At 42.4% G+C, this 15,287-nt stretch overlaps 1 protein-coding gene across 3 annotated transcripts in view; it reads right to left on the reverse strand.

The window, feature by feature from the left end:
* Positions 1-374: 374 nt before the first annotated feature.
* LOC115224286 (MAP kinase-activated protein kinase 5-like) overlaps positions 375-15,287 on the reverse strand; it is a 49,685-nt gene continuing 34,772 nt past the window's right edge. For all 3 annotated transcript variants that reach the window (XM_029795109.2, XM_029795108.2, XM_036513114.1), the window contains exons 6-14: positions 13,397-13,486; positions 10,508-10,603; positions 9,632-9,709; positions 8,838-9,025; positions 7,030-7,147; positions 6,361-6,488; positions 4,746-4,867; positions 4,188-4,292; positions 375-2,322 (exon numbers count right to left, since the gene is read on the reverse strand). In XM_029795109.2, the coding sequence (XP_029650969.1) occupies positions 974-2,322; positions 4,188-4,292; positions 4,746-4,867; positions 6,361-6,488; positions 7,030-7,147; positions 8,838-9,025; positions 9,632-9,709; positions 10,508-10,603; positions 13,397-13,486 (2,274 nt within the window). In that variant the 3' untranslated portion in view covers positions 375-973. The remainder of the gene's footprint in view (positions 2,323-4,187; positions 4,293-4,745; positions 4,868-6,360; positions 6,489-7,029; positions 7,148-8,837; positions 9,026-9,631; positions 9,710-10,507; positions 10,604-13,396; positions 13,487-15,287) is intronic.

The raw sequence follows: 15,287 nt of genomic DNA on the forward strand, positions 1-15,287 counted from the left end.
TATATATATATATATATATATATATGCATATATATGTGTAACTATATATAAATATATACATATATATGTATAAATATATACATAATATATATACATCTATAAAATATATTATATATATATATATATAAATATATACATATATATGTATAAATATATACATAATATATATATGTATATATATATATATATATATATATATAAATATATACATAATATATATACATCTATAAATATATCTATATATATATATATATAAATATATACATAATATATATACATCTATAAATATATATACATCTATAAATATATATATATATATAATATAAATATATACATAATATATATATGTATATATATATATATATACACACGCACACACACACACATATATATGTATGTATAACTATCAGTCTATCTATCTATCTATCTATCTATCTATATGTGTGTATGTGTATATATGTATGTGTATATGTGTCTCTCCTTGCCTTGACATCACGTCATAGTTGGAAAGACAAATCTTCCTCATACAACCAATGTCCCTCCTTGCAATCTTCCATGAAAGACACTGTCTGTCTGGCCACAAGGAAATGTTATCCTTCCTTGGAAGCAGGTGTCTAAACCGTAACAGACTGGAAAAGCAGATGTAAAAACTATGGTGATGATGAAGAGTGATGAGGAAGCTGGCAGGGTGACAGATAGCCTGGGAAGGATGTGGGCAATGGCGTGGGCGGTGGCAACAGTGCTTGGTCACCGACAGAATTGCTGGTGTTGGTGCTGCTGATGGTGAAGGTGGTGGCATTATTACCTAATGGATTTCTTCCTTTCTTTAAGACCATAGTGTGTGTGTGTGTGTGTGTGTGTATGTTTAATCTGAGTGAGATTTGGCTGCTATTTCTAACAGGTCGGCAGAGCGACGGCATAGAAGTACCTGTTGTCTCTTAGTGAACAAACGACACGATGACGGAGATGACAGTCACGATGAAGGTGGCGGCGATGATGATGATGATGATGACGATGATAATGACGGTGATGTTGTTGTCATCGTTGGCATTGTTGCTAATGGTGACGAGGGTATTGATGCTGTTCTTCTCGTAGTCATTGCTGCTGCTGCTGTTGTTGCTGCTGCCGCAGCTGTTGATGATGAAGATGACGATGACATTGGTGGTTGTGATGGTGGTGGTGGTGGTAGTCCAGTCGTTGGTGACGGTGATGACGTTGCAGCTGCTGCTGTTTTTGGCGTCCTCGTTGTTGCTGGTGGTGGTAGTGACGGTGGCAATGATGACGGCGGTGACGGTGGCGACGTTGACGATGACGACGGGTAGTGGTAGTAGTAGTAGAAGGAAGTGGTGGAGGAGGAGGAGGTAGTGGATTGCATCGCTGCCCTCGGTCGTGTCGGATATGCCTCAACAATGAAGGACGGAGCTGCAGTATAGTCCGTAGTGACAGTGGTTCTGGTTGTAGTGGCAGTAGTACTGTCAATAGTAGTAGTAGTAGTAGTAGTAGTGTCGATGGTTTTGTCAGCAGTGATGTTGGTGGTGGTAGTAGTGTTGTCAATGTCATCGGTTGTGGTACCAGTGGTAATAGTTATGGTACTGTCACCGATGGTGGTGGTGGTGGTGATGGTGGCGGAGGCAGTGTTCATTGTGGTGTTGGCACTGACGGTGGTGGCAGATGAACAGTCAGTGGTGGTGGTCACGGCGGGGATGTCGGCGGCGGCGGCGGAAGCCACGTAGACGGTGGCTGGCAGGATCGTACCAGACGGGCTGCCAGGGTCGCCGGGAGGCGGCGTGGCCGGGGAGAGCGACAACGAGGGAGGACTGGGCGGCACGTCGAGCGACAACGAGGGAGGACTGGGCGGCACGTCGAGCGACGTCTCGCACGAGGAAGGGGACAGCGTGGAGCACGGGTAGGACGGGGAGGTGTAGGAGGCCGGCGAGATGTAGGAGGAGGTCGGCGGCGAGGCGAAGGAGCAGAGGGACGGGGAGGAGAGGGGCGAGCCAGGCGACAGGGACAACCTCGACGTCGACGGCAGGGGAGGGGGAGGAGGAGGAGGAGGGAGGGGCGGCGGCGGCGGCGCTGGTGGCGGAGGAGGGGAGGAGGCCGTCGGGGGTGGGGACGCCGAGGACGGCCGATCCTGATCCTGACCGTCGGGTTGCTGTGGTAGTGCTGCCGTTGTCGCCGCTGATATTGTCGGTGATGTTGTTGCCGTCAACGGCAGGGAAAGGTTCAACTGGGGCTGGGAGGGCGATGGCTGCAGTAATAACAAATCACTGAGATGTCGGGCCAGCAGCTTGCGGTCCACTTTCTGGTTGAATTTCTCACCTGTTTCAAGAGGAAAGAAGTAAAAAAATAATCACATAATTACCAACCAAAGTTAATTAATCAATTATCTTTTACTTGTTTCAGTCATTAGACTGTGGCCATGCTGGGGCACCACCTTGAATAATTGTTTAGTAGAATGAATCAAATCCAGTACTTCATTTTTTACTAAGCCTGGGAATTATTCTATCAGTCTCTTTTACTGAACTGCTAAGTTTTGGGGAAGTAAACACACCATCATCGATTGTCAAGCGATGGTGGTGGTGGGGGGACAAACACAGACACAAAGACACATGCACACACACTCCCCCCCCACACACACATATATGATGGGCTTCTTTCAGTTTCCTTCTACTAAATCGACTCACAAGGCTATGGTTGACTTGAGGCTATAGTAGAAGACACTTGCCGAAGGTGCCACGCAGTGAGACTGAACCCAGAACCATGTAATTAGGAAGCAAGAATATATATATACATATGATAAATTCAACATTGGTTGATAAATCTTGTTCGACATATGAAATCTCACCTGGTTGTCGTCTTACCTGTTTACAATTTTACCTCAAGATTGGCACGTAAAAGGCACCATCCGAACGTGGCCGATGCCAGTGCTGCCTTGACTGGTGTCCGTGCTGGTGACACGTAAAAAAGCACCAACTGACCGTGGCCGTTTTCCACCCTCTGCTGGCCCCTGTGCCAGTGGCACGTAAAAAGCACCCGCTACACTCACGGAGAGGTTGGCGTTAGGAAGGGCATCCAGCTGTAGAAACACTGCCAGATCAGACTGGAGCCTGGTGCAGCCTCATGACTTCCCAGACCCCGGTCGAACCGTCCAACTCATACTAGCATGGAAAACGGACGTAAAATATAGGTATAGGTAAATATATATACATACAAAGAGAAAGAGAGAGAGAGATTTCACATCGGCCTCAATCTCTGTAAATTGCAATGGCAAATGTTCCAGTTGATTTGATCAATGGAAAAGCCTGCTTTTGAAATTAGGGGTCAAATGTCTGAGCACCCCACAGACATGCGTAGTAACCCTTAACATAGTTCTCAGGGAGATTCAACATGTCACTGAATGTGACCAAGCTGGCCCTTTGAAATATACATACAACTTTTCTTTGCTAGTTGAGCAGACTGGAGCAATGTGAAATAAAGGGTCTTGCTCAAGGACACAGTGCACTGGTGGGAATTGAACTGGGGACCTTTCGACTATGGGCCATGTGCCTTCATTTCTACATTTCAAGTAGAGACATAAGATAGTGATGCAAAAGGGGTGAGAGAGGAATGAAAGAGAATCGAGAATGAGAAAGGGAGAGAAAGAAAAAGAGTAAGAGAGAGAATGAGAAAGAGAGAAAATGAGAAAGAGAATGAGAGAGAAAAAGAGTGAGAGAGAGAGAAGAGAGAAAGTAAGGAGAGAAAGTAAGGAGAGAGAATAAGGGAAAGACTAAGAGAGAGAGAATAAGAGAGAGAGAGAGAATGAGAAAGAGAGAGAATGAGAAAGAGAATGAAAGAGAAAAAGAGAGTAAGAGTGAGAGAGAGAGAAGAGAGAAAGTAAGAAGGAGAGAGAATAAGGGAAAGACACTAAGAGAGAGAGAATAAGAGAGAGAGAGAATGAGAAAGAGAGAGAATGAGAAAGAGAGAGAATGAGAGAGAGAGGAGAGTGAGAATGAGAGAGAGAGGGAAAATAAGAGAGAAAGTAAGAAGAGACTAAGAGAGAGAATGAGAAAGAAAGAGAGAATGAGAGAGAAAAGAGAGCAAGAGTGAGAGAAAGAGAGAAAATAAGAGAGAAAGTAAGAAAGAAAGAGAATAAGAGAAAGAGAAAGTAAGAGAGAAAGGGATAAAAGCGAGTGTAATATACTTACCATCCCAATCCCACAATTTGAAGATGTCCAGCAAAGCTGTATTGTTGTTATTGAGGTACAAAGTACGGATGGTCAGATTGGTGATGGTTTTCTCATCTTCTTCCACTGTTCCAAAGAAAACATGGAGATAAATTCCAGGTTACACATGTGGCAGCACAACATAGAAATTACAGCAGTCAGAGAACACGTCATGCCATTTATAATTGACACAACTGCAACTGTAGTATAAAGATTGTTTGCCCACCTAACACGGCAGTCCTGGTTTAGGACGAATGTGGCTGTAATTTAGCCCCAGGAGACATCGTCTCCAGCTGGCTATACGACACGATCTGTGTCCTTATATTTTCGAACAAGGGAATTTAGCACCCCCCCCGCCTCGACTCAAAACAATATCTGTGCTGATGAAGGCAAATAACCCGGAAAGATACGTGCCCAAGTTACCACACAGTGGGACCGAACCCAGAACCATGTGGTTTGGGAAGTATACTTCTTACCACACAGCTTCAAAGACACTGCAGTAGAGAACTGTGAAGGGTCTTGATAAATTAGAAATCTTACCTGCTGAGGGCAGTATGCAATACGCTATGATATCACGAAGAGCCTTTAGCTTAATGTTCTCGGTGTTATTTTTCGTTACTGTTCTCACGTGCTTCTCTGTCAATTCACTTTCTGATTCGTTCCTGAAATAGTGGAAAAACAATTTCATTTTAGACACACCAACATACACACACATATAGACTGAAGTCTAGTGCAGCCTTCCAGCTTGCCAGCCCAGGTCAAACTGTCAAACCCATTCCAGCATGGAGAACAGACGCTAAATGTTGTTGATAATATATATATACTAGCAGTATCGCCCGGCGTTGCTCGGGTTTTGTAAGGGAAATAACTATATAAGCATTTTTAGAGAGTTACTTCCCTTATATAAACCGAGCAAAAAATGCATTAAAAATATGAAAAAATGATAGTAAATTTTTTTTAAAATTGTAGACTCATCGTAGACGCACACTAATACCCAGAAGGGCTCGATATGAATCACGACTATAAGACAACCACTTTTGGTTAAACTGCACTGCAAAATGTGGGAGTAGTTAGGAATCTAAATCGGAGGAGACAGACTCTCACACAACTTCAGTTTTATATATATATATATATATATATAATATATATATATATAATATATATATATATATATATACATACAAAGGGGAGCTGATAAGTTCCTGGCTTTAAAGGTATTGCAAATGTCTTGGTTGGAGGCCCAAACTTCCGAGTTCTTTTACAGGGCTTAGAAAAACTGAAGGACCACTGATATAAATGTGTGAATCTGAGAGGGGAATATGTTGATTAAAATCATAATTAACTGATCCTCTTGTATTTTCTTTTCCCCAAAGCCAGGAATTTTCCAAGCAGATCAAGTAACCCTGACACTACCATTGGTCCAATGGTGCTGGTGATATATGTCTGTGTGTCCGAGACATCTCGGAGGTAAAAACTTCCATGGAGATAGATAGGAAAGAGTGAAGAAAAAGAATTTGAATTAGGTAGGAAGTGGTTAGTGGTGGTCACGGTGGTGGTAGTAGTAGTGGTGGTAATGGTGGAGGTGTTAGTGATGATAATGGTGGTGGTAGTGGTAATGGTGGTGGTAGTAGTGATAATGGTGATGTTAGAAGTGGTGGTAATCGTGCTGGTGGTAGAAGTGATAATGGTGTTTGTGGTAGTGGTGGTATTGGTGGTGTTGGTGGTAGTGGTGGTAATGGCGGTGGTATTAGTGAAGATAATGGTGGTGGTGGTGGTAATGGTGGTGGTAGTAGTGATAATGGTGATGTTAGAAGTGGTGGTAGAAGTGATAATGGTGTTGGTGGTAGTGGTGGTAATGGTGGAGGTGTTAGTGATGATAATGGTGTTGGTGGTAGTGGTGGTGTTGGTGGTAATGGCAGAGGTGTTAGTGGTGGTATTAGTGATGATAATGGTGGTGGTGGTGGTGGTAATGGTGGTGGTAGTAGTGATAATGGTGATGTTAGAAGTGATAATGGTGTTGGTGGTAGTGGTGGTAATGGTGGTGGTGGTGGTAGTAGTGGCAGTAATAGTGACGTTCATGTTGGTGGTAGTGGCACTAGTAGTGATGGCAGTGGTAGTGGTGGCGATGGTGGTGGTAGTGGTGGTGGTGACTCACCTGAGCTGTCTCTTCTGTATGATGGGGTTTGTGACGTCCTCGATTGGCTTCAACTTAACGTGGTTCGCAGACTGACGCATCGTAGACAGGTAATCAGAATGCACCATTTTGATGTCCTCGTGGACGGTCTACGGCGATAGAATTGACACCGATAAGAAAAACAACAACAACACCAAGAACAAACAAAAACAACAACAAAATATTCACGTGGCTGTGTGGTAAGTAGCATGTTAACCAACCACATGGTTCCGGGTTCAGTCCCACTGCGTGGCACCTTGGGCAAGTGTCTTCTGCTATAGCCCCGGGCCGACCAATGCCTTGTGAGTGGATTTGGTAGACGGAAACTGAAAGAAGCCTGTCGTATATATATATATATGTGTGTGTGTGTGGTGTGTGTGTTTGTGTGTCTGTGTTTGTCCCCCTAGCATTGCTTGACAACCGATGCTGGTGTGTTTACATCCCCGTCACTTAGCGGTTCGGCAAAAGAGACCGATAGAATAAGTACTGGGCTTACAAAGAATAAGTCCCGGGGTCGATTTGCTCGACTAAAGGCGGTGCTCCAGCATGGCCGCAGACAAATGACTGAAACAAGTAAAAGAATAAAAGAAAGAATAAAGAACAATCCAGGCAGTAACAATAACAATAACAATTGCCACAATCTTAACTTACCTTGTTGGCTATTATGCACGGAGACTGAAGAATGGTGTCTGGAGCATTCTCATTCAGCCATAGAGTTTGCTCCAGCTGGCCAACGGTCATTCTTTGGGCAGGATCAACATGTAGCAAGCTGAATAAAGGCAAAAAAAAAAAAAAAAGAAAAAAGAAAAATGAAAAAAAAGAAGGGTGACTGCTTGCATCACCAACATCATCATCATCATCATCATCATCATCATCATCATCATCATCATCATCATCATCATCACCACCACCACCACCATCACCATCATCATCATCATCATCATCATCATTTAACATCCAATTTTCCATGCTGGCATGGGTTGGATGGTTCGACATGGAGCTAGCCAGGTATAACACTGCACCAGACTTCACTATCTGTTTTGGAATGGTTTTTGTGGCTGGATGGCCATGTAAAAAAAAAAAAAAACCCCAAAAAACAAATATAAGTTGGGTGAGTGCAGTAACAGAGGTGGTGGTGGTGGTGGGTTTTGTTGCTGCTGCTGGTGAGAATGGCGGTGATGCCAGTGGTGTTGGTGACTGTGGTGGTAGGAGAAGGGCAAATATGGTGGTGGTAGGTGATGATAATGCTGCTGCTGCTGATGATGATGATGATGATAGTGGGAGTCTAGGACATTTATTCCCCATGGACAATACCCCACCCCCAAGGACAACAGATAGTAATAATTTAAAACTTCTTAATATATTGGAGAGGGGGTATTTAACCAGGGTGTGTGTGTGTGGAATGGGGGGAGGGTAATTGTCCTATGGGGGGAATTGTCCTGATAGATAGTGGGTGATAGCAAGAGTAATGGTGGTTATGTTAAGAGAATATACAACCACTGTGAAGGTAGTGGTGGTGGTGATGTTGGTGGTGGTGTTGGTGGTGGTGGTGGTGATATTGGTGGTGGTGTTGGTGGTGTTGGTGGTGGTGGTGATGTTGGTGGTGGTGATGGTGGTGGTGGTGATGGTGGTTATGTTTGTGATGGTGGTGATGTTGGTGGTGGTGATGTTGGTGGTGGTGTTGGTGGTGGTGGTGTTGGTGGTGGTGGTGATATGGTGGTGGTGTTGGTGGTGTTGGTGGTGGTGGTGATGTTGGTGGTGGTGATGGTGGTGGTGGTGATGGTGGTTATGTTTGTGATGGTGGTGATGTTGGTGGTGGTGTTGGTGGTGGTGGTGTTGGTGGTGGTGATGTTGGTGGTGGTGTTGATGGTGGTGGTGATGTTGGTGTTGGTGGAGGTGGTGATGGTGGTGGTGGTGATGGTGGTGGTGGTTATGTTGGTGGTGGTGGTGATGGTGGTGGTAGTGGTTATGTTGGTGGTGGTGATGTTGGTGGTGGTGATGGTGGTGATGTTGGTGGTGGTGATGTTGGTGGTGGTGATGGTGGTGGTGATGTTGGTGGTGGTGATGGTGGTGGTGGTGATGGTGGTTATGTTGGTGGTGGTGGTGATTATGGTGGTGATGGTGGTGGTTCTGTTGGTGGTGGTGGTTATGTTGATGGTGGTGATGTTTGGTGATGTTGGTGGTGATGTTGGTGGTGGTGATGTTGGTGGTGGTGATGGTGGTTATGTTGGTGGTGGTGGTGATTATGGTGGTGATGGTGGTGGTTCTGTTGGTGGTGGTGGTTATGTTGATGGTGGTGATGTTGGTGGTGGTGATGTTGGTGGTGGTGATGTTGGTGGTGGTGATGTTGGTGGTGGTGATGTTGGTGGTGGTGATGGTGGTGGTGGTTACGTTGGTGGTGGTGGTGATGGTGGTGGTGGTTATGTTGGTGGTATCTCTCCTCAAATTATACGACTTACCTCTGTACAATGTCCTTAGCCGAATTTGAGATGAACTCCCAGTCCTGTTCTGGGAAGTCGTACTGACCAGTGAGGATTTTCCGACGCATTGCCAAGCTTAGGGGACGCGAGGGAGTTTCTGAGTAAAACGGGGGATAACCACACAACATTATATACAGGATCACTCCAAGACTCCACATATCACAACTCTGTATTTAACAAAGAAGGCAGATGATTAAAGATTAACGACTGTAGTTGAGTGATTGAAAAAATGGTTTGAAACTTATCTAGGTAGTCTGGTATGTATATATATAAAATATGAATTAGAGATAAAACCACCATTATGCAACTCAAACAGTGATAGACATAAACCAATACATAAATAACAAATAATATAACTACAATTAATATAAAATATAATATATATATATATAAATATTAGCAATGATACAGAGGAACAGGGCCATGAAGACAGGATGGAGGAGTGAAAACAAGGCATAGTGTATAAAGGTTTCTTCCGCAGGGCCCACTAGATCCAGTCTTAACATGCAGAAGGTAGGCAAGCTCTAAAAATATGCTAATTTACCCATAGCAGGGATCCTAAGAGGTGCCACTACACAGGGTCAGAGAAGACCTCAGAACAAATAGTGGCGAACAGGGGTAGTTCCACACTACTCGAAAACTTGGAATTTCCAAATGAAGGATCCACCACCGGATGCAGTTTGAAGTCATACCCAGGACAGTAAATATGCATACATGCACACACATGTGGGGGGGGGGGGAGAGAGGGAGAGAGAGAGAGAAAATCTGCTTACCTTGTCATACATACATGGCTTTGAGGTCTGTATAATACCATGTTTTATCTGGTTCTGGAACAAGTAAGCTTCTAATACCTGATACAGATACAAAGAAAGAAAGAAAGAATGAATGAATGAATAAATAAATAAATAAATAGTAAAGACCCACTTTGGTCATGAATGACCGTGGGATTGCACCTATGAAGTTCTCCGACAAAGCACAATCCCAGGCAAAGCTATTTTATGGAAGACCAGCAGTCGCCCATGCATACCAGCCTCTCCTCTCCATGCCGCTGATGTTATCCAAGGGAAAGGCAAAGGGCCCGATACAGCTTGGCACCTGTGATGCTGCAACTCATTTCTACAGCTGAGTGAACTGGAACAACGTGAAATAAAGTGTCTTGCTCAAGAACACAACACACAGCAAGACACTTCATTTCACAGAAATAAATGGATGAATGGATGGATGCATACATACATAGATATCAGCCTCATCATCATTTAATATCCACTTTTCTATACTTGCCTGGGGCAGACAGAGTTTATTTATGGCAGATTTTTCTCTGGCTGGATGCCCTTCCAGTCACCCACCCTCGCCTCTTTCCGAGCAAGGTAATACTTCCAGATGGCCAGACATGTTTTTGCAGAATATTGGAAATGAATGACATTGCTTGTATTCTTTTATTCTTTTACTTATTTCAGTAATTTGACTGTGGCCATGCTGGAGCACCACCTTTAGTCGAACAAATCGACCGCAGGACTTATTCTTTGTAAGCCTAGTACTTATTCTGTTGGCCACTTTTGCCGAACCGCTAAGTTGCGGATATTGATGGTAATGTGCACAAAATATATGATATAAAATAACTAAAATATAACGAAATGGGGGTGACGTACCTGCGGAGCAACATAGTATGGGGTGAAATGTGGCGTCATTAATTTACCATTATCAAACTTTGCAAAACCAAAGTCTGTCAGCTTCACTAAAGCATCCTGAAAATAGAAAAGCAATAAGAATTATTTAGATCAGTTGTGTCTCAACCATCTTTTGATCCCTATTTTATTCAGATTGCCCCTCCAGGCCATTTGATGTTTAATCCTTCAGCATTTAATCCAGCCCTAAATGGTGCAAATATTCTACCTGTTTTATGTAAAAAGAAAATGGCCAGATCCAGCCTCTCACGCCTACCCTACAATGTCATTGTCAAAATGTACAAACACACTACTGAAATCTTTAAGGTACAAGATAATGCATGATTAATTCAAGACAATGTGAATGATAAAAAAAAGCAATACATTTGACAAGGAAATCTGAATGCTGAAGGGTTAATGTTTAAGCTAACCAGATCCAACCTCTCACACCTACCCTACGATGTCAATCTAAAAATATACAAACACACCATTGGAATCTTATAGCTACGAGATAATGTGTGATTGATTCAAGACAATGTGGATAATAAAGCAGTACATTTGACAAGGAAATCTGAATGTTGCATCTTGCTGGTTAACCCTGAGAATTATGCAAGTGATTGTGAGATACTCAGCCACTTCATATGTTAATTCAAGTAGTTGGTCATTCAATTGGTCAAACAAGTAGTTGGTCATTCAGTTGGTTAAAAAACATATTCTTTTCCTTTTACTTGTTCCAGTTATTAGACTGTGGCCATGCTGGGGCACCACCTAGAAGGGTTTTTAGTCGAACAAATCAACCCCTGCACTTATTCTTATTTCTTTATTGCCCACAAGGGGCTAAACATAGAGAGGACAAACAAGGACAGACAAAGGGATTAAGTCGATTACATTGACCCCAGTGCGTAACTGAGATGAAAGGCAAAGTTGACCTTGGCGAAATTTCAACCCAGAATGTAACGGCAGATGAAATGCTGTAAGCATTTCGTCCGGCGTGCTAACGATCTGCCAGTTCTTATTCTATCAGTCCCTTTTGCCAAACTGCTAAATTACAAGGACATAAACAAACCAACACCGGTTGTCAAGCAGTTGTGGGAAACGAACATAGACACAAAGACACACATATACATTTATTATTATTAGATTGTATTATTATCTGTTGTTGAGGCGCAGGAGGGGCTGTGTGATAAGCCACTTGCTTACCAACCACATGGTTCCTGGTTCATTCCCACTGCGTGGCACCTTGGGCAAGTGTCTTCTGCTATAGCCTTGGGCTGACCAAAGCCTTGTGAGTGGATTTGGTAGACGGAAACTGGAAGAAGCCCGTCGTATATATGTATGTATATATATGTGTGTATATGTTTGTGTGTCTATGTTTGTCCCCCCACCATTGCTTGACAACCGATGGTGGTGTGTTTACGTCCCCCGTAACTTAGCGGTTCAGAAAAAGAAACTGATAGAATAAGTACTGGGCTTACAAAGAATAAGTCCTGGGGTCGATTTACTCGACTAAAAGGCGGTGCTCCAGCATGGCCGCAGTCAAAAGACTGAAACAAGTAAAAGAGTAAAAAGAGAAAGAGATTAGTGTAAAATTGTTTCTATCATAACTGGACATAAAAACACGGGCTTTTTTCAGTTTCTGCCTTCCAAATTCACCCAGAAGGCTTTGGGTCAGCCCGGGTCTATTGTAAAAGATATTTGCCCAAGTTTCCATGTAGTGGGACTAAACCTGCGAAAATGCGATTGGGAAGCAAGCCTCTAACCACACGGCCACACGCAATGTAACACAAGGGAGATAACAATTTATGAAGTTTCTATTACGAGTTACCCCCCTTCACCTGCGTATCTTGTATTTCCCTACAGATCACCAACCCATATTTGAAGTATGATAAAGTTTTGTGTCATTTCACCTCGTCAAACTTTCTAGAGGTACACTTGATAATTGTAATGCATTACATGAAGCCAATGGCAGCATTTTATATCCACAAATGGAAGAAAATATTTATACACCAAATCTGGTGTGTGTGTGTGTTATTGAGTATCATCATCATCATCATCATCGTTTAACGTCCGTTCTCCATGCTAGCATGGGTTGGACGGTTCGACCGGGGATCTGGGATACCAGAAGGCTGCACCAGGCTCCGGTCTTATCTGGCAATGTTTCTACAGCTGGATGCCCTTCCTAACGCCAACCACTCTGTGAGTGTAGTGGGTGCTTTTTACGTGCCACCTGCACTGGTGCCAGGCGAGGCTGGCATCAGCCACGGTCGGATTGGTGCATTTTACGTGCCACCTGCACGGAAGCCAGTCAAGGCGGCACTGGCTTCAGCCACGATTCGGATGGTGCTTTTTACGTGCCACCGACACGGAAGCCAGTCGAGGCGACGCTGGCATCGGCCACGATTCGGATAGTGCTTTTTACGTATCTCCAGTCCAGGGGTCCTGGCATCTGCCGGGTGCCAGTCATAGGATTGGTTCAATTTCGATTTCACTTGCCCCAACAGGTCTTCGCCAACAAAGAGGGGTTGGCATAGGTGCCTGTCATCGGATGAGGTTCGATATCGACTTCGCTTGCCTCAACAGGTCTTTGTGTGTCCAAGGGAGGAAAGGCATGCATGTACACAATAACACTATAAAATGGTCAAAACTTTTTTCACAGGAACTTAGTTTGATTTGAAAACCCCACTAGAATGGGAGAAAGCACTAATATATGATCTAAGTTATATGATGTATAAAAACATGTAATATACAAATAAATATCTGTAAATATAAAACCATCCGAATTTCTGAGTACTTCATTTCTTCTAACACACACACATATATATATATATATATATATATATATATATATACATAAAAATACTGAAAAAATCTTACAGCAGAATTGTCTTTTAGCAGCAGGTTTTCAGGTTTCAAATCCCTGTGTGCTATATTTTGACTGTGGCATCTTTTGATGGCAGAGGTGATCTGTCAAAGAAAACAATGTTAAACAACAAAAAAATTTTTAAAAAGGCCAATAACAACAACAACAATAATAATAATCCTACTATAGGTAGAAAGGGCTGAAATTTTGGGGGATGGGGGTAAGTTGATTACAATGACCCCAGTATTCAACTGGTATGTAATTTATTGATCCTGAAAGGGTAAACGGCAAAGTTGGCCTCAGAGGACTTTGAACTGAGAATGTAAGGTTGAACTAAAAAAAAAAAATAATAATAATAATAATAAATGCCCTGATGCAGTACCAGGCAGTGGCTCTCGTGGCTTTTGATCTTAACTGATTGGAAGCGTTATCATGTACATTGTTTTGTCTTGGTATAAAAGATGAGCTATAGCAAATATTCTGCTCAATACCACAGATTTGCTTGTCAGTTGCTTAACCAGTTGAGCATGTCCCTTAGTGGCTGACGATATGTGCATCTCTGATCACAAGCAGAAGTGGTGGGGGAGAATCATAGTCATATGTTGAAAGGAATTCTTTGGGGTTTCGATAACTCACCTCTGGAAACATGGGCGTTTTGCTCATCATCCTTAAACAACCCTTATCCAGGGCCCTTTTAAGTGGGATGGACTACTCGACCTGAAAAAATTCTAACTGAGCCCCACCTGCAAGGTCCATGCACTGTATATCTTGATATGAGATCACCATGTCATGCACATATGGTTGAGATGCATGTGACCGGTGTACCTTTATCAGATAGGTAGTCAAGATGGGTATACTGGGCTTTGTATATTTGTACCCCAGTGTTACTTTAATAGATAATGATAAAAATAATAATAATTGGTTACAATTTATACTAAGAAATGAAGGATTGGGAAGTACAAAAATAATACCATGTGTACAATGAAAATAGTGAAAATTTACAATAATCAATTTTTATATTACATGAAAATTATTTATCCCAGAAAAAAAAAAGTAAGGCATGCAGTGTATGCATTGCCTGCATACATCCTTCCCCACTGGTGTTTGTGTGTATGTATGTAAAAAGCACCCAGTACACTCTTAAGTGGTTGGCATTAGGAAGGGCATCAAGCCGTAGAAACCACGTCACAACAGACAGCTGGAATCTAGACAGCTCTCTGCTCGTCAGCTCCATTTCAAACTGTCCGATCCATGCCAGCATGGAAAAAGGATGCTAAACGATGATGAGTGGTTGGTATTAGGAAGGGCATCCAGCTGTAAAAACCCTGCCAAAAACAGACACAGTAGCCTGGAATTGTCTTCTACCTGGCCAGCTTCTGTCGAATCATCCAACCCATGCCAGCATGGAAGATGGACGTTAAAGGATGATGATGATGATGATACACAGGGTGTGGCAGAAGTAACACTCTTTCTCATTTGTACTTTCTTCATAGTCTTCTACTTAGTACATACATACACACATATACATATATATATATATATATACATCTACATACATATATATGTACACATCTACATACATATGTACATATATATACCTACATATATATATATACATCTACATACATATATACATATACCTACATATATATATATATATACATCTACATACATATACCTACATATATATACATATACCTACATATATATATATATACACATATATACACATATACATACATATATACTCATACATACATACACATATACATACATACATATATATATACACACATAACATATATATACAAAACATATACATATTATACATAACATATACACACCCATATATATGTATATACATACACATGAACACACACAATAGATACAAATGAACAAACACAC

The sequence above is a fragment of the Octopus sinensis genome, linkage group LG25 (genome assembly GCF_006345805.1).
Source record: "Octopus sinensis linkage group LG25, ASM634580v1, whole genome shotgun sequence".
Taxonomy (NCBI): Eukaryota; Metazoa; Mollusca; class Cephalopoda; order Octopoda; family Octopodidae; genus Octopus; species Octopus sinensis.